This window comes from Rhinoderma darwinii, chromosome 4 (assembly GCF_050947455.1).
Source record: "Rhinoderma darwinii isolate aRhiDar2 chromosome 4, aRhiDar2.hap1, whole genome shotgun sequence".
Taxonomy (NCBI): domain Eukaryota; kingdom Metazoa; phylum Chordata; class Amphibia; order Anura; family Rhinodermatidae; genus Rhinoderma; species Rhinoderma darwinii.
The window spans coordinates 31,372,806-31,398,777 of NC_134690.1; the positions used below are offsets into that span (position 1 = coordinate 31,372,806).

At 43.2% G+C, this 25,972-nt stretch overlaps 1 protein-coding gene and 1 long non-coding RNA gene across 2 annotated transcripts in view; one reads left to right on the forward strand and one right to left on the reverse strand.

The window, feature by feature from the left end:
* LOC142759107 (uncharacterized) overlaps window positions 1–25,972 on the forward strand; it is a 231,085-nt gene that overhangs the window by 141,346 nt on the left and 63,767 nt on the right. The window lies entirely within an intron of this gene.
* The window catches only part of EVA1A (eva-1 homolog A, regulator of programmed cell death), a 320,400-nt gene that overhangs the window by 16,744 nt on the left and 277,684 nt on the right, over window positions 1–25,972 (reverse strand). The window contains exon 6 of the mRNA XM_075860974.1: window positions 1,086–1,247. Within this exon, the coding sequence (XP_075717089.1) occupies window positions 1,086–1,247 (162 nt within the window). The remainder of the gene's footprint in view (window positions 1–1,085; window positions 1,248–25,972) is intronic.

Below are 25,972 nucleotides of genomic sequence, written 5' to 3' on the forward strand. Positions count from 1 at the left end.
CGACAGGCGAAATTAAGTATTACACAGTGCTCACCCATTTCAATAAGTTGTCTGTGTAATACAGGACACGTCCTCCAGAGCGAGAGGCGCTTTTTGTAACCTCTCTCTACTCTGACCAAGAGATGAGGATCCTGAACAGAGGACCCCCCCACTCTATTAACTCAGAATTCCCTAAAAAGGTATATAAAATTGGGTTTTCTGAACCAGACAACCTTTTTGAGTGTCCTCACCTCTTTCCATGGACAATGTAGGTCTTGTGGTGCTAGTTAGTATGTTGTGTTTCAGCCCTACGTTTGTGATACACCAAACTTATCTTTGGGTCTGCAATCACCTAAAAGATGCCAAAAAAGTGTCCTGGCATCTGTAGGGCTGGTATACAAAGATATAGCTTTTTCCAATTTTATAGAAAAAACGTAGTCTACTATGACCAGCGTCATATGTTGTAGCCTACCAACGTATACCTCCGACAGAAAGCTGAAACGCAATGGGAACAGAGTCTAATATTGTCATTCAAAAGGAATCAACCTGAAGACCCCACCACCCATCTCTTCTACTAAAGAGGGTGGAAGGAACACAGATCAGTGGGAGTGTAAATCAGTGTGAAGCAGTAGTTATTCTGATTTCTACTATGGGACGTAGATTTCCGGTGCCGAATCCGCAATAAATCTGTAGCGTCTGAACATGGCCTTAAGACAGCCCATTGATTGGCGCTCGGTTGGTTCTCTCACAAGGAGCAATGATTGCTTATGTATGGGGACAAGCGCTCGTTACTCTGATCGCTCGACCCCATACACAGGGAGATAAGTTGCCGACAACAACGATTTTTAATGCTGCATAAACTAGCAGATCAGCCGATGATTAAGAGTTTGCTCTTTCATCGACTGATCGTTGTCCTGTTTACACAGGGCAATGATCGGGAATGAGCGCTCAGATGAACGGTTGTAATAGGACCGTTATTCTCCATTTCCGAGGAGCTTTCTACACACGTTTTTTCTTAGGGGCTACCACAGAATCTATTCCGGTCTAGAATTCCTTTATACCATTTTCATTTGGAGCAAAAATGTTTCGCCCTTGCGTTGCATTACCTGGCAGAATGTGTTCAGTTATGAATGCAGGATCAGGGAAAAGGACCCCATCCCCAATCACATCGCGATCATACGCTCCCGGCAGTCTGGGGAAGTGTGTTTGCCGTACTCCTTGGTAATTTGTTGATTTTGGCTGTGATTCAAGCAGAAGTTTCTTTGGTACTAAAAGGAAACAGAGACATAAAAAGGTTTTAAAAAAAAAAAAAATCATTAAAAGCAGTAAAGGAATTTACTCCATTAACATTAATCTTAGGGGCCATCCATTTAAAATATGTTTATTTTCTCTACAATAGATTAGATTTCACTGAACGAGAAAGTATCATGATAAATTTAACCAAGGCATCCAAATCTTATGTAATGGAAAAGAACGAAGGCGGCTCCATGCAGAACTATAAAATCATCAGCAATATGATCAATAGGAGTTTAACATAGCAATTCTCTAAGGGTATGTGCACACACACTAATTACGTCCGTAATTGACGGACGTATTTCGGCCGCAAGTCCCGGACCGAACACAGTGCAGGGAGCCGGGCTCCTAGCATCATACTTATGTACGATGCTAGGAGTCCCTGCCTCTCTGCAGGACAACTGTCCCGTACTGTAATCATGTTTTCAGTACGGGACAGTAGTTCCATGGAGAGGCAGGGACTCCTAGCATCGTACCTAACTATGATGCTAGGAGCCCGGCTCCCTGCACTGTGTTCGGTCCGGTACTTGCGGCCGAAATACGTCCGTCAATTACGGACGTAATTAGTGTGTGTGCACATACCCTAATAGTTATTATAGGGGTGACCGGTTTAGAAATCCCATTTTCAAATTCTGAGTTATAGGGATTTGCTTGTACTTTGACTCTGATGGCCTATCCTTAGGATGGGTCATGAATATCAGATCGGTGGGGGTCTGAATTTTGGCACTCCCACCGCTCAGCTGTCTGAAGGGGCGACTCTGAAGGGCCCGCGCTGATGAACGCCATGGCTTCTTCATAGGTTACCAGGCACAGCGCCATATACTTCCATAGCGGCTGTGACTTCAGTTCCCGTCCCATTCGAGTGAGAATTTCAATCTCAGGAACAGCCACTGCGGAAGTGTATGGTGCTGTGCCTGGCAAACCATAAAGACAGCTGATTTGTGGGGGTGCCGGAAGTTGGACACCCACCGATCTGATATTGATGACCTATACTAAGGATAGGTCATCAATATAAAAGTCCTGGAGAACACCTTTAATAGAGGGAGTGCCCCTTTCAGGACCTTCAGCAGCAAGAGTGGAGTGCAGCTATGAAGAACCTCTCTCACTCTAGAAGATCTGACAGAATCCTTGCATTACACAGATAGCCCATTGATTTGTGGTGGCGCTGTAGGGCAAATGATTACTTGATGCAGCAAAGTTTCCCCCACAGACACCCTATTCCACCCCACAGAATACAGCTGATCGCTGGGGGGCTTAAACAGTCGGGTGGCCTTTACCCAGCTTAATTTTAAAGGATCCTTCTAACAAAAGAGGATTGTCCAAGGCAAATAACGTTTTTAATAAAGTGATTCTCCACTTTGGAAAATCCTTACATCTTGGAGAGGTCCCTTGACAATAGGCTGATAACAAAGTATCCCCCTGCTGGAAACCCAGTGATCAGCTGTAATCTGTGGGAAAACCTTGCAGTAAGTGTTCAATTTCCCTGCAGCGCCACCACAGGGGAAAATAAGCATTACACAGTGTCTATTCACATCAATGTATTATCTGTGTAATACAGGGGAGGACAGGTCCTCCAGAACGAAAGGGACGCTCATTGTAACTGCTCTCTACTCTGGCCAAGAGATGAGGACCCCCCTCTATTATCTCAGAATTTCAACCCCTTCCCGACATTTGACGTACATGTACTTCATAGTCGGGAGGGGGGATCCTGCTCCATATGCTACTGGTGTCCACTGTGCAGCGTATTACAATGGAAAAGAAATGGAGTAATCAATGACTTTTGCTCATTCCACCCCACAAATGTTTTTTCAGTTTCCACTACATTATAAGGTACAATAAATAGTGCCATTAAAAACGACAACTTGTCCCGCAAAAAAAACAAAAAAGGCCCTCATATGGCTATGTCGATGGAAAAATAAAAAAGTTATGGCTTATGGAAGGCGGGCAGGAAAAAACGGAGATGTAAAAAATTAAAAATGGCTGCGGCGAGAAAGGGTCAGGGCTCGTCCACACGCGGCGGAATTGCTCTGCGTATTTTCCATCCAGAATTGCAGACGGAATAAACGCAGCAGAATACAGTAGCAGCAAAGTGGATGAGATTTTACAAATCTCATCCATACTCTGCGTAAAAATTCTGAGCCGAAATTGACCTGCGGTGCGTATTTTTCGTACAGCAGCTTGTCAATTCCTGCTACGGAAAGTGTGCAGAATTGCTGCGTGTTTCACAGGAAACGTCACCATCTCCCAACATTGAGAAAAACGTAGCAAAATACGCACCATTTTGTGCCGTAAAAACGCGGGAAATGATGCATTTTTGCTGCAGCGGAACGTCTGCTACTTTCAACGGAATTGGTGCAAAAAAATTTCTGCAGCAATTCCGTTGTGTGTGGACAGGCCTTTAAGGTGTTAACTATCGAGCCCGTTTTCAATTCAACAGTGCCGGGAGAATTCTCAATACACTGACATAATAGGACAAGTGAACCCCCTAACACCCTTTTGTGGGAACGCCCCAACATTAGGGGCTCTGTCTGGTGGTAACAGATGCTTTTTGAATATTCAAGATTTTCCCGTTCCTCTCTGTGTGGTTTTCATTTTTCCCTACCCCACAAGTTTACAGGGATGACAAACAATGGTCGCTTTGTGTGCGGTTTAAATAAACTTTCCTCCGTGGTGATTACACAAACCCTCCCAAAATGTGCTCATAGCGGAGGGGCCCCGTCCACAACAACGCTATATGTATCTATATCTGTCCAAACGTTCCCTTATAAGGGGTAATCCCAATAAAAACCACTATAGATAGCCTCTTTCTGATCCGAGATGGTTGATAACAGAGAATAATAGATTCCAATCTAATGCAAAGCAAATGGAAATGTTTAGAGACCCTTTAAATCTGGCCAAACACATAAAATAGCTGTCAGGCAAACATACATATATTATACAAGGAGAAGGGGATAAGCGGATACCAGACACATCTGGCGCCGCTTATCTCCTAGAAACCAAAGGAAATCTAACATGCTTGATCCTTCTTTGCCCTCAAAGGCATATGTCACCGGACAGTGAACCAACCCCCATATACATTGGATTGGACTCCGAATTATCTAATGTTCAAGACCAAATAAAAACATATATGACATATAATCATGGCAGTTTGGTCGATACAACAGATAATGATGGTTTGTACCTATTTATTATAAATTTTATAGACATTTTATCGGCAAATGGTCATTATCAGGGAGCCGTAATATGTCAATAGTGATCCGTCCCAGGGGTAACACACGCTGGGTGACCTCCGTGGTATCCAGTCTTCTTGAATGACATATAAATTTGCACTTTCTAGCAAAAAATTCTTCTCACTGCTCTGACTGTGTGAGTGTCAGTCTTCACTGTTGTTCTAGAATTATATTCCTGAACCAGAAAGGTCCTTTACTGACAGGAGAGCATTGGAAACGGCTGCAGTGCACAGAATTATGGAAAATAAAAATGTTACATTTTCTTCCCATATAGTAGATTAGTATTTCTGAAATTGGGGGCCTCCTGCAAAAAGAAAAAAAACAATCCCTAATCCCATACCGGTTTCTACCACACAAATGGAGTGTGATAATCTCACAAAATATGATGGCATGATTACAGCAGTTCCCTACCCTGCGCCGCGGACCACCAACAGTGCAGCTTTTAAGATATTGTATATAAAGCGGCCAAATGTTTTTGAGCGGAGAAGGACTAACTGGAGTCTCATTACACTGCGGTGGCAGAAAATAACAGACGTAAAGCTCCTCCATTCCCACTGATGCCTACAAAGTCTAACGATGGGGGTGAAGGGGTTGGCACGGCCGCAGCCGTATTGTATATTCCTCCTTGTAAACTCTTCTTGGACATAAATGAAGCAGTGTCACATATGGAGAACATTACAGAGACGTGAGAGGGGAGGCCGGGCCCTGTTTACAATGATTGCAGCTTGGGAAGCAGATATTTAGGAAAGCTGATCTCATTCGTTAACATGCTAATGAGGAACCTCAAAGTCTAGGGGTAAAGCCACACGTAAACGGCTGCCAGGGGACCCAATGCGCCCCAAAACGCTAAACCGTCATGTGGTTTTACCGAATATCGACGCAGTGTTTAAATGATTGTTAATATTTTTGCATTCTTTGCAGGTTAAATTGTTGTCGACCTGCGAAAATGTACAGACATTAACAATCATTAAAACAACGCCGCAATTTGCTGTAAAATACCATGGCGGCCGATGTTGCAGCCGCTACGCGTGGTCTTACTCTAAAGAAGTTTTTCTTGTGATTTACTCTATTATTCATTTAAATGACCAATGCTGGTAGATGGGGGAGGGTTATATGCCTTTAAATAAAATAATAATTTACATTTAAGGAACAGATTTTTATTTGGGAGGTAGGGGGGTTGTGGAAGAAATTTTCATACTAACCACTTTGGCATCACTTACCAACCATGGTTGGTTGGCATAAGCAGGAAAGCACAGTGAAAAGGGACCAATCCATACATCAAAACGGGGCTATTCACTGGTCCTCAGGGGCGGAGCTATATAGAGGGCCGTTTTATAAATGTTACATGGTAGATGGGGGCCCTGTTAAAGGTTATGTATTTGTGCCCAGTAGCTAGTGATGGTCCCCAAAATGTGCAGCATTGTTGTATACAGACAGCTGGGGACCCCTGTTTAAAAGCGGTGTACGGGCCCCTTGTAGCTCAGCACAGAGCAGCCGTCTTATGCCTCTCTAAAGCTATGTTCAGACGACAGATTTATGAGCCAGAAAAATTTGCCACGGATTTTAAGGGAAATTTTTGACGTGCATTTCTATGCCGGATTATGTGCCGGTTTTTAAATGCGTGTAGGAAAATCCTGCCCTGTTTAAACAGCGGTGCGGATTTCCAAATGAAATCGATGGGAGGCTGTTGGTGGGCAGGTTGCATGCAAATTTCAACTCAGTATATGCGCTGAAGCCTTGCTTGAAAAAAACTCTGTGTGAACATAGCCTAAGGGTCAATTCACACGCAGAAGATTTGTTGCAGAAAGTTATGCGACTGTCACATTCATCTATACAGAACTGGCAGAAATCCATGCACATGCTGCAGAAACAAGCCTACTCACTTGTATGGGGTGGATTTTCTGTCGCCGAAATTTCTGCATCAAATCTGCCAGGTGTGAATTCCTCCCAACAATCCACCAGTAATTGTAAACTATAAAATCATTACCTCAGTCCCTAACATGAAAAATAATAGACAGTAGGAAGATGCTTTAAATATGCTCTCTGTAGATGGAAGACTGGAGCTCCTTCAGGTATCTTGACCCAAGAGTAGTTGGTCAGGGATGCCCTATGCCCAGGGGTTATCCATATGTAGAAGGAGGCAACGACATTGCGAATGGAGGGTGGACGGTTGTCAATGATCCTCCCCTCTCCTCGGGGGAGGTCTTTTATGGTGGAAGCCTCCTGTTCTACCTCTGCATGGGACTATGTCAGGCACAGACAGGGGCGCTGTAGATAAGGGGGCCACTATAACCTTAAAAAGTTGATGCGACAAGTTTGGTTCCCAGTTCATTGGTTGTGCACTAAGTAAATTCAGGAGTTGTAAGAGTCTTAAATTCTGGTTACACTGTAAGGTTGGGAGGAGTAGCACATCTTCATATATCCAAAAAATGAGAGGGGTTAATACTTATTTAATGGTAGACATAAATCGTTCCTTCATGCCTCTTTGGCCGCAAATCTCGGGAATACCAGTAGTTTTTTGCCTCCGATAAGAAACCAATTGCATCATAAATTCATGCTGTGCCTTTAAAAGCTTTGCTATCATTACAGCCATAAATCACTGTCAGTAATGTTATATTATGTATGGTAAGAACAGAGAAAAATCTCGGACTGCTACCCACTAACCTAGGACAGCTGTTAATACTGGGACCTGTGTGTAAGTGCTCTGTCTGTGTGGTTATCACATCCGACTAATGATCAATGAAGGAGCTTAGTGACCGGCTTTCCCTTTGTAGATAAAGAAATAGGAGGTTAAAGGCGTCCATCTAAGACATTTATAGCCTATCCATAGAAGGTTGTGGCCAGGGGCGTAGCTAGAGGCTCATGGGCCCCGATGCAAAAATCCTTACTGGGCCCCCCCCCCCCCGCAAACTTCTCATGGCCGACGGTCCGCTTTCAGCTGCATCGCTGGGTCTCCTAAGTGACCCAACAATGCAGCACTAGCAGCCGGGGCGTCACTAAGGCTGGGTTCACACACACTATTTACGGACGTAATTCGGGCGTTTTAGCATTGAATTACGTCCGAAAATGCGGCTCAAAAGCGTCGGCAAACATCTGCCCATTCATTTAAATGGGTCTTACGATGTTCTGTGCCGACGGTCATTTTTTTTTACGCGTCGCTGTCAAAAGGCGGCGCGTAAAAAAGTGCCTGTCACTTCTTCAGACGTAAATGGAGCCGTTTTCCATGGACTCCATGGAAAACCAGCTTCAGTTACTTCCGTAATGGACGCAGCAAAAGACGCCTGCACATGCCATTACGGCTGAAATTACGGTGCTGTTATCTCCTGAAAACAGCACAGTAATTTCAGCCGTAACGGACGCTGCCGTGTGAACATACCCTCAGGGCTTAAAATGTCCGGGAAATAGCCCCAATACATATGTGTCCGCCCCAAAAAAAAGTGTGTATATGAGACAGCATAGCATATCTATAGCACTACGACCCTATAAACTATGGATAGGATTAGATACAGTGGCTGAGCAGACAGTATCACACATGATGGGATTAGATACAGTGGCTCAGAAGGCAGTATCACACATGATAGGATTAGATACACGGCTCAGCAGACAGTATCACACATGATAGGATTAGATACAGTGGCCCAGCAGACAGTATCACACATGATAGGTTAGATACAGTGGCTCAGCAGACAGTACCACACATGATAGGATTAGATACAGTGGCTCAGCAGACAGTATCACACATGATAGGATTAGATACAGTGGCTCAGCAGACAGTATCACACATGATCGGATTAGATATAGGGCCCAGCAGACAGTATCATACATGATTGGATTAGATACACAGCTCAGCAGACTGTATCACACATGATAGGATTAGATACAGGGCCCAGCTCGCTGACATTGCGGCTCCAGCGCTGGACCCAGGATAGGTAAGAATAATAATTTTGCTTCTTTATGTGTTACTGATTATTTTTGTGTTTGTGTTTTTTTTACAGGTTCGGTTGTTGGACTTCGGATACGAGGACTTCAATGACGGCGTTTTTTTTATTCTCAATAAAATGGTTAATGAGGGTTGTGTTTTTTTATTTCAATAAAATATTTTTTCTATGTGCTTGTATCTTTTTAAACTTTATTATCACCGCCTTAGTAATGGCCGCTGGCTGATTGACAACCTCCATTACTAAGGCGAGGCTTAATGTTAGCCGGTGCAGAGGCTACACTAACCCCCATTATTACCCCGGTACCCACCGCCACCAGGGGTACTGGGAAGAGCCGGGTACAAACCAGTACCCGATCATCTGTAGTGACGGGCAGGCACCGGGGTGGCCGCAGGCTGGTAGTATTAGGCTGGGGAAGGCCAAAAACAGTGGCCCTTCCCACCCTTGTAATGCTGCCTGCTGCTGCTGTGTTGTATCTGGCTGGTTATGAAAATTGGGGGGGACCCGACATCGTTCTTTCCAATTATTTATTTATTTTTTATTTTTTAAATGACGTGGGGTCCCCCCCATTTTCATAACCAGCCAGATACAATAAAGCAGCAGCAGGCAGCATTACCAGGATGGGAAGGGCCACTGTTTTTGGCCTTTCCCCTCCTGATAATACCAGCCTGCGGCCACCCCAGTGGCCGACCATCACTACAGATGGTCAGGTACTGTATCGTACCCGGCTCTTCCCAGCACCCCTGGTGGCGGTGGGTACCGGGGTAATAAAGGGGGTTAGTGTTAGCCTCTGCACCAGCTAACACTAAGCCCCGCCTTAGCAATGGATGCTGTCAATCAGCCGGCGGCCATTACTAAGGCGGTAGTAATATAGTTTAAAAAAAACCCACAAAGACATAGAAAAAATATTTTATTGAAATAAAAAAAAAACCCACACAGCCCTCATTAACCATTTTATTAATAAAAAAAAAAGCTGTCATCGAAGTAGTCCTGGAATCCGCCGTAGTCCAACGACCGAACCTGTAAGAAAACACACAAAAAATGATTAGTAACACATGTGTTAGGGTATGTGCACACACACTAATTACGTCCGTAATTGACGGACGTATTTCGGCCGCAAGTCCTGGACCGAACACAGTGCAGGGAGCCGGGCTCCTAGCGTCGTACTTATGTACGACGCTAGGAGTCCCTGCCTCGCTGCCGGACAACTGTCCCGTACTGAAAACATGTTTACAGTATGGGACAGTTGTCCTGCAGCGAGCCAGGGACTCCTGGCATCGTACATAAGTATGATGCTAGGAGCCCGGCTCCCTGCACTGTGTTCGGTCCGGTACTTGCGGCCGAAATACGTCCGTCAATTACGGATGTAATTAGTGTCTGTGCACATACCCTAAGGCTTAGATACAGGGCCCATGTGTGATACTGTCTGTAGGACCCTGTATCTAAGCCTACCACAAGGTAGGCTTAGATACAGGGTCCAGCAGACAGTAATCTTATACAGTATAAGATTACTGTGTGCTGGGGCCCTGTATCTAAACCTACAGTGTGGTAGGCTTAGATACATGGCCCAGCAGACAGGATCACACATGGGCCATGTATCTAAGCCTACCATGTGATTGGCTTAGATACAGGGCCCAGCAGACAGGATCACACAATCTGTGATCCTGTCTCATGGGCCCCCTAAGCCTGATACATCGTAGGCTTAGGGGTTGTGCAGTCCCTAAACATTGATGGCCTATCCACAGGATAGGCCATCAATAGCTGATGTGTCACCCGGGACCCGCAAATCAGCTGTTTTGAAGGGGCCGCAGCACTCGTACGAGATTTGCTTCCCCTTCATTTCACTACTCGCTCACACTGTGAATCGCCGACACCGATTCACAGTGTGACCGGAATGAAGTGACAGGAATGAAGGGGAGCAGCTCTCGTACGAGTGTTGCGGCCCCTTCAAAACAGCTGATTGGCGGGTCCCGGGAGTCAGACCCCGCCAGTCAGGGCTAACCTTACCTTCCTCTTCGGCCGCGGCGGGAGTTCTGTAGTCTCGATGCTGTGCGCGGCGCATAGTGCTGTGACGTCATGCGCTGCGCACAGCGCTTGACGTCAGGACCTCCGCTGCGATCCGGAACCAGGAAGGTAAGTAAAGTATGTTACTATAGTAACAGGGGCCCGCGGCCCGAGTTACTATAGTAACTTTTTATTGATGTCGTGCGGGGGGCCGTGGGCCCCCTGGCTTCGGGGCCCGGTCGCAATTGCGACCGCTGCGACCCCTATAGCTACGCCAGTGGTTGTGGCATCTAAATGTCGATTAGATGCGGTTCCCACACCTATCTGCAGAACAGGGTTTTCCTGATCCCCATCTCAATGGAGAGGTGGCCGTGCACAATGGAGAGGTGGCCGCGCGTAATGGAGAGTTGGCCGTGCACAATAGAGAGGTGGCCGTGCAGAATGGAGAGGTGGCCGCGCGCAATGGAGAGGTGGCCGCGCGCAATGGAGACTTGGTCGTGCACAATGGAGAGGTGGCCATGCACAATGGAGAGGTGGCCATGCACAATGGAGAATTGGCCATGCACAATGCAAAGATGGTGGCTTGCATGGCTGTTTCTGTAACCCACATAGAAATCAATCAAGAGAGCCGGGCACATGGGCCACCTCTTAGTTGATTCTTTGCCCAGATGCCACAGACATGAGGCGGAATGGGGGTCGGACTACCCCCGTTCTGGAGATAGGTGAGGGTCCAAGAGCTGGGACCCGCATCTACCCGTGGCATATGCCGTGATTATGCCATAAATGTCTTAGATGGTAATACCCCTTGAATCTGAGACCCCCTTAGAGATGTCAGATATTCCCATGACATTCTCAATTATTATAGATCGTCCCAACCCAACGGTAAGAAAGGGCATTTGAGATCTTGTTCTGGTTTTTGGAAGACCTTCTCAAGCTAGGATAGTCCTATCATAATCTCCAACAAGGAACTCAAATAGGGCCATGGCAATCCATTTAGGGAATTTTTGCTCATTACTCACTCTTGGAGCTTCATGTATCATATATCACCATATTACAGAGATATTCTCCCCTAGAAATAATGCTCTTTAATAATATTGAATGACCATGTGCACTAAGATGTCCATGACACCTCGTATGGTGCTCAAAAATAAGGTATAGCTAATTCTAGTTTTAACCTAAAGATCACATATATGGCCATCTTACATCACAACAACCTATCAGATAGCAGCTATTTATCCAACACAGGAAAATACTATGTGAAATATCTGATTGGTTACTATGGATTACAAAAACATTTCTTCTACTCGAGTCATTTTGGTCCAGCTCCTTCGTGCAGTTGCCTTCTCTTATTTAACACAATTATCTATAGGTTTTGCCCTATGCTGGAGGGAATGAACCCATCATTACTAATACACTCTTCAGTCTTCACAAGTTCAGCGATACATTCATGGATAGCCTCAGGCAATTGAACCAGGTTCAACAGAAACTTGTAGACTGCGCGGAATCCATTCGACATTGTCCTTCACAAAGACCTTAAGTGACCTGGTTGCCCTAAGACAGATGGATTTTTTAATAATATCCTCAGTCATTAAGTTCTTTCCTATTGTGTTATGAGCGTGACAAGGTTCCTTAGTTTGTCTGTCCTCTCAACAGGAAATGTTCTGATTTCCAGTCCTACCAAGGAAGAAGTAATGATGATGTTGGCACAAAAAGATGTCTACACAATATGCTACTGTCACTACGACATTGACATTTGAAGGCATTCAAAGATATGGAGCACAAAAGTGAAAAACTTTTGGGAAAATAATTAGAAGTTATATAAGGGTTGTTACCCATACATATAACTTTCTTAGGCCCTCCAGAGGAAATAACGTCCCACCACCAATCTATACTAAACTTGTTCACCTACACATAGATTGAGGTTCCTTGGTCCCACCAGAGGATATGACGGCCCACCACCCATCTATACTGAACATGTGTACCTACTCATAGATTGAGGTTCCTTGGTCCCACTAGAAGAAATGTTGGCCCACCACCCATCTATACTAAACTTGTGCAACTACACATAGATTGAGGTTCCTTGGTCCCACTAGAAGAAATGTTGGCTCACCACCCATCTATACTAAACTTGTGCAACTACACATAGATTGAGGTTCCTTGGTCCCACCAGAGGAAATGACGGCTCACCACCCATCTATACTGAACATGTGCACCTACTCATAGATTCAGGATCCTTGGGCTCACAACAGGAAATGACGGCCCACCACCCATCTATACTTATGAGCAAAGTCATCTACAATAGGGTTGTCTTCTGATGCAATTTGTGACCTTAGTATTAGTGGCCCATTATTATGTCAGAGCCTGGGCCATCTGAAGGATTATTCGGTGGGCCGGTCCAACCCTGTGCCCATAGTTGCCAAATTTGTGCTATTAAAGGGGTTGTCTCAACAAGACAGTCCCTTTTTCTGAAGAAGGACTTCTCGATGATCAACTGTTTGCCTCAAGTCTAGCCTTGAAACCACCGGCTTAGAGAATTGCATGTAATATCTGGCCAGCTTGTCACTGCCAGAGCAGGAGTTGCTATTTTAGAGGCGCTGTGAGTGGGGGGCCATAGACTTTATGCTGTTTGTATGCTCTGTCATGAGACAACCTTTTTATGTCGGCCTACCACACTGACATGATCATTTTTACAGACATGATGTGCCTATGGTAATGATGGGTTTACCCAGCACAGGACTGTGGCATAAAAAAAACCCTCTTGGCTGCCGCCAATACAGAATAAGCATTTTTTTTTATTATTTAATTACACTGTTAGTGGAAGGTCCAAAACTGGGGTGTCATAAAGATGGGGGATGGTAGGTAAGGTCTAGGCAGGTGGACACAAGAGGAAACAGAAAAGACTGGCGTTCCCTGGGGGGCTTCCTGTGGCACATAACAAAAACATTCACCTGCATCCCTGTAAGAGTCCACATATGTAAGAGTCCCTGTATGTAAGCCCTTATTTACACGAGCGTACTTCACGTGGGGCCATTCAGACATTCAGTGTTTTTCACGCAGCGTGTGTCCGCTGTGTGAAACTCACTGCATGTCCTATACTTGAGTGTTTTTTGCGGATCACGCACCCATTGAAGTCAATGGGTGCGTGAAAATCACGAACAGCACACGGACGCACATCCATGTGCTGTGCGTGATTCGCGCAACCGTTGCTCAAGAAATTATGAGAAAAAGAAAACCACCTCCTTTATTTCATTTTGCATACATCAAAACCACGTGACATAAGGATGCTATACGCACAAAAATAACGCAGACGCGCACCAAACACTGATGACACATGGAACTGCAACGCATGCAAAATGCTGCGTTTTTTACGCGCGCAAAACGCACACGTTCGTGTAAATAAGGCCTAAGTAAGAGTCCCTGTAAGTAAGAGTCCCTGTATGTAAGTAAGAGTCCCTGTAAGTAAGAGTCCCTGTATGTAAGTAAGAGTCCCTGTATGTAAGTAAGAGTCTCTGTAAGTAAGAGTCCCTGTAAGTAAGAGTCCCTGTAAGTAAGAGTCCCTGTAAGTAAGAGTCCATGTATGTAAGAGTCCCTGTATGTAAGAGCCCCTGTATGTAAGAGTCCCTGTAAGTAAGAGTCCACGTATGTAAAAGTCCCTGTATGTAAGTAAGAGTCCCTGTATGTAAGAGTCCCTGTATGTTAGTAAGAGTTCCTGTATGTAAGAGTCCCTGTATGTAAGTAAGAGTTCACGTATGTAAGAGTCCCTGTAAGTAAGAGTCCCTGTATGTAAGTAAGAGTCCCTGTATATAAGAGTCCCTGTATGTAAGTAAGAGTCCCTGTATGTAAGAGTCCCTATATGTAAGAGTCCCTGTATGTAAGTAAGAGTTCACATATGTAAGAGTCCCTGTATGTAGGAGTACCTGTATGTAAGTAAGAGTTCACGTATGTAAGAGTCCCTGTAAGTAAGAGTCCCTGTATGCAAGTAAGAGTCCCTGTATGTAAGAGTCCCTATATGTAAGTAAGAGTCCCTGTATGTAAGTAAGAGTTCACGTATGTAAGAGTCCCTGTATGTAAGTAAGAGTTCACGTACGTAAGAGTCCCTGTATGTAGGAGTCCATGTCTACATTTCATTAAAACCAATGTGCAGAGCTCCACTAAACATAAGATTACTCTGCTAGTCTTCCCGGTAAGTATTTTGAGATAGAAAAAGTAGGATTTTTATTTTCATTTCATCTTACTAAGACACGAGCGACATTGTACCTCATACCTCAATGATATAACTCGATGAATAGTAATGAATCTAACAACTTTTTCGTGAAATAACTGAGGCACGAGGCACATTGTACCTCATAGCTCAATGATATTGCTACCCGAATAATAATTCAGCTAAACTCTTTACTTAAAAGCACTGAGGCACGAGACACATTGTACCTCATACCTCATTGATATCGCTCCCTGAATAGAATAGTAATGCATCTAATAACTTTACATAAAAGCACTGAGGCAAGAACCACAATGTACCTCATGCCTCAATGATATAACTCGATGAATAGTAATGAATGGAATAACTTTTATTGTGAAAGAACTGAGGCGCGAGCCACATTGTACCTCAAACCTCATTATATTGCTCCCTGAATAGTGATGCATCTGATAACTTTACATGGAAAAACTGAGGCACGAGTCACCTTGTACCTCATGCCTCAATGATATGGCCCCCCAAATAGTAATCCCATGATCTGATGCCGTAACATGAAACTCCTGAATAAAATAAATGAAGACTCGCTTTATTCTTAGTTCCAAAACCGAGAAAGGTTCCAAAGGAAACAGACGCCCGATGCAGGAGGACGAGCACCCGCGCGGCCTTCTCATGAGGGGGAGCTTGTGATCCTTTTTCCTGCCCCCCGCTTGTTAACGCACATTACTGCTGACTCAATGGCTGGCTTTAAAGAGCCAACACAAGCTGCTGGATTTGGAAGCTTGCCACTGTCAGTCCGATTTCCACATTACATTGGCAATGCTGCCACTATTGTGAAGGGTTTGCAGGGCACAGGAGGATAACATGGATTATCACAATAAAACTGTCAACTGTTCTGAGTGCAAATACCAACAGAACCCAAGTTATGTAAATCCGATGTGAAAACAAGTCGAGATGAGGGATAATAAAATACAGGGCACAACAATACCCGGGCACCGGAGATGTCTAAGACGAGACCGACAGAGCATTACATTCTGAATGAAAGCCGGCCCGGTGATTCGTAGTGATTGCCGTGGGCAGCCGTGCCTGGCTATACATTGTACATGGCTGTCCGTGAACGGGCCAGGTGCGCCAGAGCGGGAGCCACCATTCTGACCTATAGAGGGGGTCCCAAGCAGGTGACCTCCCTCTATGACATCCATATGCCCTAAGGGGGCATATGGACAAGGGTTGTCTTCATGAGATATACTTTAGAGGGGTTATCAGAACCATTTAATTAGTGGGCACATAAGGGTAAATGCCTTGGTAAGCCGGGGGAGACCCCATTACACTTCCTGGAAGCTTGGCTTGTATTCTTAAATATTAAAGGGGTCTTCCAGTTTTTTATATATATATATATATATATATATATATATATATATATATATATATATATATATATATATATATATATATATAATAAAAAAAAGCTTAAAGGGTTTCTCCGGGTATTTTATATTCATGACCTATCTTTAGGATAGGCCAGCAATATAAGGTTGGTCGGGGTCTAACTTCCGATCAGCTGAGTTAAGGGGTTGCGGCATTACAGGCATATCACCATACACATCAATAGCGGTTGTGCCTGGGATTGCAGTGCTGGTCCCATTGAAGTGACTGGGACCGAGTTGCAATTCAAGGCACAGCCACGACAAGCACTGCGGCCTCTTCAGTCATCAGATCAGCGGGGGTGCCAGGAGTCAAACCCCCACCGTTCTGTTATTGATGGCCTATCCTAAGGATAGGCTATCAATATAAATTTCCTGGAGAACCCCTTTAATTAGCGTATAATAAAAAGTTCTGGAACGTTCTACTATACTGTGTTTCAATTGCTCACCATTCCCAAGATCTCTGTTTGCTGTCAGCAGCAGAAAAGAGAACTGTGCTGCTGATGTATTAGTTACAATTGTGGCAAACACTCAGCTGTAATAGATCTGTACTGACTTTCAGCCTGTGGATTTAAACAATGTTCCCATTCACTTACAGCAAACAGTGATCTTGAAAATGGTGAGCGATTAAAAAGATCCACATTTATTCATCATCTTACGTAAACTTTTGGGGTAAACAGCAAAATATTTTAAAGTCACCATAAATATGCAACAGAATTGTACACAGTTTTGGGGACTTGTCTGTTCTCTCTGCAAATGTTAAAAAAGTGAACAGAAAAATGAGTAGTTTGCGCCATATTTATCAAATTGAGAAAGGACAACAAAAGCGCCAAATTAACGCACAAATATGTAGGGCGGCTCATAGCAGGCGTAAGAAGATATTCCGACAGGCATACATTTCCAAATACACCACATTTATTAAAAAAACGTTTAATAACTTACACGCACTTCTCGTAATCTACCTTATCTAAATATATTGCCATAGAAAAATTCCATTATTAATAAATGTGGGCCATTGTGTTTTCTGATACAGAGCTCCAAATCGCCTTCCTAAACATAATAAAATGATAATATTCTGGCTAGCTGCAGCAACCACTAGAGGGCGCTAAACTGCATACTGCAGTATTATTGAGTTCAATGTATAACTGTATGCAGTAAGCTCCTAAGCTCCCCCAAGTGGTGACTCTCGGCAGCCAAAAAATTTTTTTGTACATCTAGATCTATTCAAGGGATTTGGAGCTCGGTGTCAGGAAAACGGAGCTCTGACCATTATAAACTTATATTAAGAAATTAAACAGCTCAAGATTTTGGACCTATTTAAAATAAAAAAAGGATGAGCAAGTGTGGAAATTAATTCTAAGTGTTCTTGACATTCAGTTTCAGCCTACAGTTCACTCGAGCGGGTAGGAGAGGCACAGGATGAAGCCGAGGAATGAACTCTGTCAGCGTTCTTGGTCAACACCATACTGATACTTGCACAATCTTGTCCTCCCACAACCTACTTTCCCTTAGAGGAATTGCTTTTGCTGATAGTTTTGAAGTTCTTTAACTTTGTCGATGACTGTGACATCTTACAGTCAATAAAACTTTTCTGTTCATACTATGAAACGTGGAAGGATCCCCACCTGACAGGAGAACAGAGTCCCTTAACCCCTGATCCGCCTGGTCTATCCTAGTCTATGGGAGTTAAAGGGGTTGTCCAGGCATGGGGTGGTTTTCCATACTGATAACCTATCCACAGGTCATCAGTATATGATCGGTGGGGGTCCGACACCCGGACCCCTCACTGATCAGCTGTTCTGGCTGTCTCCAGGCATCGGATGTTATGCAGGGTATGCAGTGGCCGGTGTCGGAAGCAACATAGCGGTTGTGCTGAAGTACTGCAGCTCCGCTCCCAATCACTTGAATAGGAGCAGAGCTGCACTACTGAAGCACGACCACTATACTGTGACCGGAGCCATCTGCTTCCGGCACGGACATCCGATGTCCAAAGCAGCCGGAATAGCTGATCGGTGCAGGGTCCCGGTGTCGGACCCCCACCGATTATATACTGATGACCTATCCTATGGATAGGTCATCAGTATGAAAAAACACCCTGTGCCAAGAAAACCACTTTAAGGATACAGCTAAGCAAATTAGCTCCATTCAATCTCCACCTAGATGTGGTGGATCAGGAATCAGGGGATCCACGTTCCACAAATAGGTCAGGTTCCCGGAGATGAGATCCCTACTTATCCGATATTTGTGGAATATCCTGCAGGGTGACAATCTTTTGGATTTAGACATGTGGCCCAAGAAATGAAGATGACATACCATGGGCTTCCTTAGTAAGTAATGGACGCGACCATGTCCATAATATGGTGAAAATTATTTACGTATTGCGCTCAGTGCTATTCCGTATCGGTGCAGATATTCACCTCAAATTAACTCTCCAAAATGAGGAACATCAGCAGTATTTTTTGCTACAACAGAAAAAAAAATGGTTGCAAAAATTGTTCCCTTTCCTAGCAAACTATTCCTTCTTGGAAATTGCCATTTCTTCAATGACCTATGTAGGCATATACATAGGTAAAACAAATCTTCAATCTTCTTGCTTTCTTCCTATCCTGTGTGGGAGAGGAGGCTGTTGCGACCCTTAAGGGTATGTGCACACAATAACGTCAATTACGGCTGAAATTACGGAGCTTTTTTCAGGAGAAAACAGCTCCTGAATTTCAGACGTAATTGCTCGTACTCGCGATTTGCGAGGCGTCCATTACGGACATAATTTGGAGCTGTTCTTCATTGAAGTCAATGAAAAACAGTACAAATTACGTCCCAAGAAGTGTCCTGCACGTCTTTTGACAGCGACGCGTAAAATGACAGGTCGTCGGCACAGTACATCGGCAAACCCATTGAAATGAATGGGCAGATGTTTGCCGACGTATTGGAGCCGTGTTTTCAGGCGTAAATCGAGGCGTAAAACGCCTCGTTTACGCCTGAAAATAGGTTGTGTGAACCCAGCCTAATACATTTCCTCACTATTTTATAACATTATAGGGCATTATGAGCGGTAGAGTCCAGTGTAGTTTGACAACACCCATGCTGGAGTTGAGGTGAGACCAACCTAACATGAGACCCTACAGCAGCCGGGCAGGACTTTTTCTATACTGAATAAGCCATTAGATACATGGAAATCCAAATTAAATCTGGCCTTTTTTGCATAACGACCTTTAGAAGTTGACTAAACTATGAACATCACAGAGGGGGAGTGTCCCCCCCACTCAGGGCCCCCGTTGATTTGAGAGTGTCTCTCCCTCTATGTTGGTTCCCCCCGTCCATGTATGACGTTGCTGGGTTGTAATACTACATTTTCCCTATAGTGGCCGCTGTAGGGTAAATTGGCAATCAAGTTAAGTTTCCCCCGCCATCACAGCTGATCATGATGAGACATTCCCGTTTAACTTTTACCATGGAACATATAAAGTATGGCATCATCATAAAATAGTGAGATGTAATATGGTGGGAGACTACAACTCCTATGAAAAGCTGACTCCGTTCTATGAAATAATTTTTGCAGACATTTTTGGTTGATGATTGATTTAAGATGTGGAAAAAGAAGTAGCAGACTTTGGCCCGTGTAAAGCAAATCACACTATGTGGAACGTACATGGTCGTCTTTTGTATATTTTGAAGAAACTTTATAGTTGAATTCTAAAAAACAGTGCGGCGCTTCTAGATTTTATTTGTTTTATGAGATTTCCTTTTTTCTATCAGTATAATTAGCGCAGTAATGATTTAGTCTGTACACTGCCAGAGTAAAAAAACAAAACTATAATGTATTCTTAGACCTTTAAAAACTTTCCTAGGGGCGGCCATATTGGAGGAGCATTCTTTCATCCTATATTGTCCAAATAGACCATCGCAGCAGGGAGTGTGTGCTTTATGGTAGCTGCAATGGATGGGAGTAATGGACAGAAGTGTTAATAAATTAAAGGCCTTTTTACACGGGCCGATGATCGGGGGTAAGGAACGCTCGTTTCCAAACATCGGCCCGTGTAAAAGGGCCCAGAGATCAGACAACAAAGGAGCAAATTTTGGGTGATCTCATCTTTTTTGTAGCAGTAAAAAATCAACCCTGTGGGCAGCACATCTCCCCGTGTAAAGAGGGGAATTGCTGCCAACAATGATGCAAACGGTATGGGAACGAACAATCAATTCAATGATTGCTCCATGTAAACGTGGTACGATAACTTGGTTTATCGTCCAATGGTGTTCGTTTACTAGCGGCCGGTGTAAAACCTCCTGAAAGAGATGGAATACAGGGAGTGACAGGAGGGCTGCATCCAGAGCCTTATCTGTGTGTACTTTCCTGCCTTATCTAGGCCTCCAGCATTTACAATGGAGCAGTCATCTGCCATTAAATACCTCTATAATGATAATGAGATGACTCTATCCCTGCTGACCTTACCCCAGTCTGCACAGCAAAGGAAAAAAGAGAGCTGCAGATAACAGGAAATTACAGCTTATTTCGTGTATTCCAATGGCCAGTAGGGAAATTGGAATATTTCAGGATTTTGTACCCTTGAGAAGTACTTGATTATACGACTACCCCACTCCTGCTGTAAATACCAACCATAGAGCCCAGAAAAAAATGTGGAACTCCATCACTGACTGCTACACTTTTGAAGGGACGTCCATTAACTAGACTCCTACAAAATGTCTCCCTATATTTTTTGGGCTTGTTTTATTTTTTACCATCGCTAGCACAAATCTCTCTCTTGTTCTGATAGTTTGTTGCAATGTATTAGTGCAGGTAAAATTAGCCTGAGGTCCAGGATGTTTAGGTCACAAAGTATTGTCTATAATTGTAAAAAAAAAACTCTCAGCTGTCAGAAATGCTTAGGCTTCATGCACACGACCGTGTCGGTAATTACGACCCATTTTTACGGTCCGTAAAATAAAAAAATAGGATATGTCCTATTTTTTTCAGCATGTTTCTACGGCACGGACACCCTCCCGTAGACATACGGGAAGGTGTCCATTGGCCATAGAAATGAATGGGCCCGTAATTACGGAACGTAGTTACGGTCCGTAATTACTGGCAATTTTACGGTCATGTGCATGGGGCCTTAAACTGTACATAATGTTTCCATGGCCTGACAGCAAGCAGAGATCTTGAAAACGGTGAGGAATTGAAACACAAAGTATATTAGAAAGTTGCAGAACTTGTTATATTGGACAGAGAATGACAATGGGACATTACAATATAATGAAACACATGTATCAGCATAGAAAGCTGAGGTGACATGTAGACCTCTCAAATCCAGGCCTTCACCCAGAAACCTACTGCCCGGAAGAAAATCTATAGAACAAAAGAACAAGCCCAGTGTGTGGGAGACAATAATCATGTACATATAGGACTAGTTGACATAGTCGACAGACAGGAATCTGTAATCCGACACAATGTACCGAGGACAATTAAGAAAATTAACAAAAGCTTCAGGAATGTGGACGAGACTCTGAGTAGAATGACACGGGCAGTTATCCGGTGTCTGTATCCACTCCCGAATGTCAAGTCAACTACAGGTCCCAGCATGTCCAGCTAAACATCACATTGTAAAGAGCAAATTACTATGTAGCATGGACCCAAAGGGGTTGTTCCGACTGGACAAACCCTTCTTAAGTGCACGTGGTCCTGTGAAGCAGTTGACCACTGTTGGTTAGAGATGAGCGTATTTCCCGAAGTTTCAAGTTCGATTTGGTCGACTCGGCAGGCCATTTTAATTTGGTGCAAATAAATTTGCTGTGAATCGCAAGTGCTCCAATGGCCCGGAAAACTCATTTCTGACTCTCTGATGTCTTCCAGGACTGTATCCAATCCCATTTAGGCTCTTTAACTCCAAGACAACATTACTAATGTGAAAGCGACAGCAACATATGTGGGAAGAGGGAGGGATAACTGTTGTGCATTTTGGGAAGGCTGCCTGCTAGGGATTTTGGGGAAGCCCATTCGAGGTTATATGATCTTTTTTCTAATCTGTAAAATGGCAGCCACCATTTTGCCCCGAACCCAAAAAGTTTCAGGATGTCCACCATGCAGAACATGGTCATACCGAGTCCACCAGAGCCACTCTATGACGTCCATGTGCCACAATAGGGAATATGGACTGTTGTTCCCAATTTGGGACAATCCCTTAACTCGACTGATCATTTTATGTAATAATTAGGGAAAGCTCAGCTCAGTCACTGATTCCGATGGTCTTTGTAGGTCTCTGCGAGTTTTTATGTTATAACGGTCCGTGTCTGGAAACAGGTGAGTACTGCAATGCCTTCTTGAATCACAAGGTATTTACAAAGCTTATAGATCATCACACAAGTATTATTCTTCATTTTCAGATATGGGTTTGATCCCTGCTAATTGTTCCTATTTGCCACGTGGCAAACTATATACCTAGAACTGCTGATATAGTGGACTATATGGAAGGTAGAAGGTAGGCGATAGGTCTTTTCAAAAACTACTAAATGACCCTTTATGGACCCGGCCGAATGTAGCAGATGGACAAAATAATGGAGTATGTAGATGACGCTCCATCTAACTAATTAGAATACTAAAAAAAATAATAAATACTTTATATGGGCCCCCTATGAATTGCCTTACTAACCATTTTATGACGTACTAACACTTTAGAGTACATTAAATAGTAATCTACAGTTAACAGTATGTGAAATGAGTCTTTGATCAATGCTTGTAAACAGACGCGACACAATTACTGCATGTTAAGCTAAATAAATATTTTAGTGTGGAGCAAGAAGCAAATGGCCCTTTAAGATATTGTATGGAATGGGAACCCATAGTAAGTGGCACATTTGTAAATGATCGAGTTTTTTCTATTGTCTATCTCAATGATTTAGCTCATTGGGCAAGATGTACTTAAAGGAAATCTCCATCAATATGAAAAAAAACATTTTGGACATAGTTGAAATTGTATGATATAAATAATAGATCAAGGTAACTAAAGAAACACAAAAAGGTTTGGTGTGAAAGTACCAATTACTTTTTTATATACTATTACAATTAAGAACCTAAGACAAGCTTGTCCTGCAGTGATGGGTGGGGCTGTGACAACCTCTCATTCATTCTTGTGAAAATGATGTTGTATGATGGATATATTTTATTGTAGTATAAAGTGTGTGCTCTCACTTCTTCCCAATTAAAAAAGTATACTGGGCAAACAGCTAAACTAGGGAAGTGATATGCATTTAGGTGGAGTTACATTTTAAAGGGTCATCTGATTTAACTCCTTGTGTAATGCCCTTTAAGGTCATATTTCGCTGAAAGGTTTTAATGGGTATCATTGTTATGTTTCATTTATGAATACTTATATTGAATCTACCGGATGTCAACGGCTGATAATGGGACAATATTTTTTACCCCCATTTAGGTCTAAGACCTCATGCACAAGACCGTGTTTGGTCCGTGATATACAGACCGTATGTCAGCCGTATTCCCCGGACTGACCACAGTTCAGGGAGCCGGGTTCCTAGCATCATAGTTATCTATGATGCTTGGAGTCCTTGCCTCTCCACCGGAATACTGAAAACACGATTACAGGTCGTATGCTTGAGGCCTAAGTGTGCTTGTGGTTTCCTATAATCAGCGTCCATATATAAATGTCATCAGAGGTCCCCAAATGACATGATAAATCCACCAATAGTTGCCATAGGGTGCCAAATTGGTTGTGACTAGGGCCGACTTCAACACCAAGTAAATCTGGGCCGATGCCAGGACCCACTGGGCTTAGGTGGACCCATGAATAAATCGTACTGTATGCTTATTATGGATGACCATGCCACTGTGGCTTGCCCTGATTTTCAAGAATCAGATCTAACCGAGAAAAGACCGAATTTACATTTTGAAATATTTGACAGAAAAGGACAATTTAAGGGTTTATTTTGACAGGATTTTTTTTAAGGGAAAATGATCTTTAAACTACTAGGAGCATGTAATTAAAGTTCCTCATTTTGTAATTCTGCCCCACATCGCTGTCATTTTAGATATGATTGAGCTGCAATTTCTCGGAAGTCCATCTGGTCGCAATTTACACAGCAATAAATCTGAATTTATTCTCACTAAATATTTAGAAACATATCTACACAGCCACTCTGTATTGAGTTTCATTATTGGGATAGTGGATATTACTTGGGAGGAACCATTTTTTTCCCTTAGGCTAGGGAGGGAGCTCAGAAAACAAAATGCATACTACACAAGGGATCCAGAATTAGATAAATAAACACACCAGACCAACCAAAATCCTCAATTACAATGTGGATAAGTGAACAGAACCCAAAATGTCAAGAGAGTCCTCGTGACTATCTCTATAGAGTGAAATGTTAATCCTGTGTCTTCAATAACATGATGGTTTATTTTTCTATATGAACGCCTAATGTGCAGATATTCTCTGCGGCTTTTCTACTGAATGCAATGTTTATGTAACCAAGACCTCATGGCGGTGCTATAAATACACGTCAGAAAAGTTTACTGATATACACAGTTTATATTGTATATTATACTCATTCAAAGCTCAGACGGGTTCTGGCCTGGAAAACATGGTACTGTTATTTGTTCATTGCATGATGGTATTATTTGGGTACAGTATGATACTTTTATTTGGTCACTGTATGGTGGTATTAGTTGGGTAGGTACAGTATGGTACTGTTATTTGTTCATTGTATGATGGTATTATTTGGGTACTGTATGGAACTGTTATTTGATAACTGTATGGTGGTACTACTTGGGTACAGTATGGTACTGTTACTTGGTCACTGTATGGTGGTATTACTTGGGTACAGTATGGTACTGTTATTTGGTCACTGTATGGGGGTATTACTTGGGTACAGTATGGTACTGTTATTTGGTCACTGTATGGTGGTGTTACTTGGGTACTGTATGGTGCTTGCATTTGGTCACTGTATGGTGTTATTACTTGGGTACAGTATGGTACTGTTTTTGGTCACTGTATGGTGGTATTACTTGGGTACATTATAATACTGTTATTTGGTCACTGTATGGTGGCATTACTTGGGTACAGTATGGTACTGTTATTTGGTCACTATGGTGGTGTTACTTGGGTACTGTATGGTACTTGTATTTGGTCACTGAATGGTGGTATTACTTGGGTACAGTATGGTACTGTTTTTGGTCACTGTATGGTGGTATTACTTGGGTACATTATAATACTGTTATTTGGTCACTGTATGGTGGCATTACTTGGGTACAGTATGGTACTGTTATTTGGTCACTATGGTGGTGTTACTTGGGTACTGTATGGTACTTGTATTTGGTCACTGAATGGTGGTATTACTTGGGTACAGTATGGTACTGTTTTTGGTCACTGTATGGTGGTATTACTTGGGTACATTATAATACTGTTATTTGGTCACTGTATGGTGGTCTTACTTGGGTAGGTACAGTATGGTACTGTTATTTCTTCTTTGGATGATGGTATTATTTGGGTATTGTATGGTACTGTTATTTGTTGCATGTATAGTGGTATTACTTGGGTACAGTATGGTACTGTTATTTGATGTCTGTATGGTGGTATTACTTGGGTACAGTATGGTACTGTTATTTGATGTCTTTATGGTGGTATTACTTGGTTACAGTAGGGTACTGTTATTTGAGGTCTGTATGGTGGTATTACTTGGGTATAGTATTGTAGTGCTATTTGGTCACTGTATGGTGGTATTACTTGGGTGCAGTTTGGTTCTGTTATTTGGACACTGTATGGTGGAATTACTTGGGTACAGTAGGGTACTGTTATTTGGCCACTGTATGGTGGTATTACTTGGGTACAGTATGGTACTGTTATTTGGTCACTGTATGTTGTTATTACTTGGGTGAGTATGGTACAGTTATTTGATCACTGTATG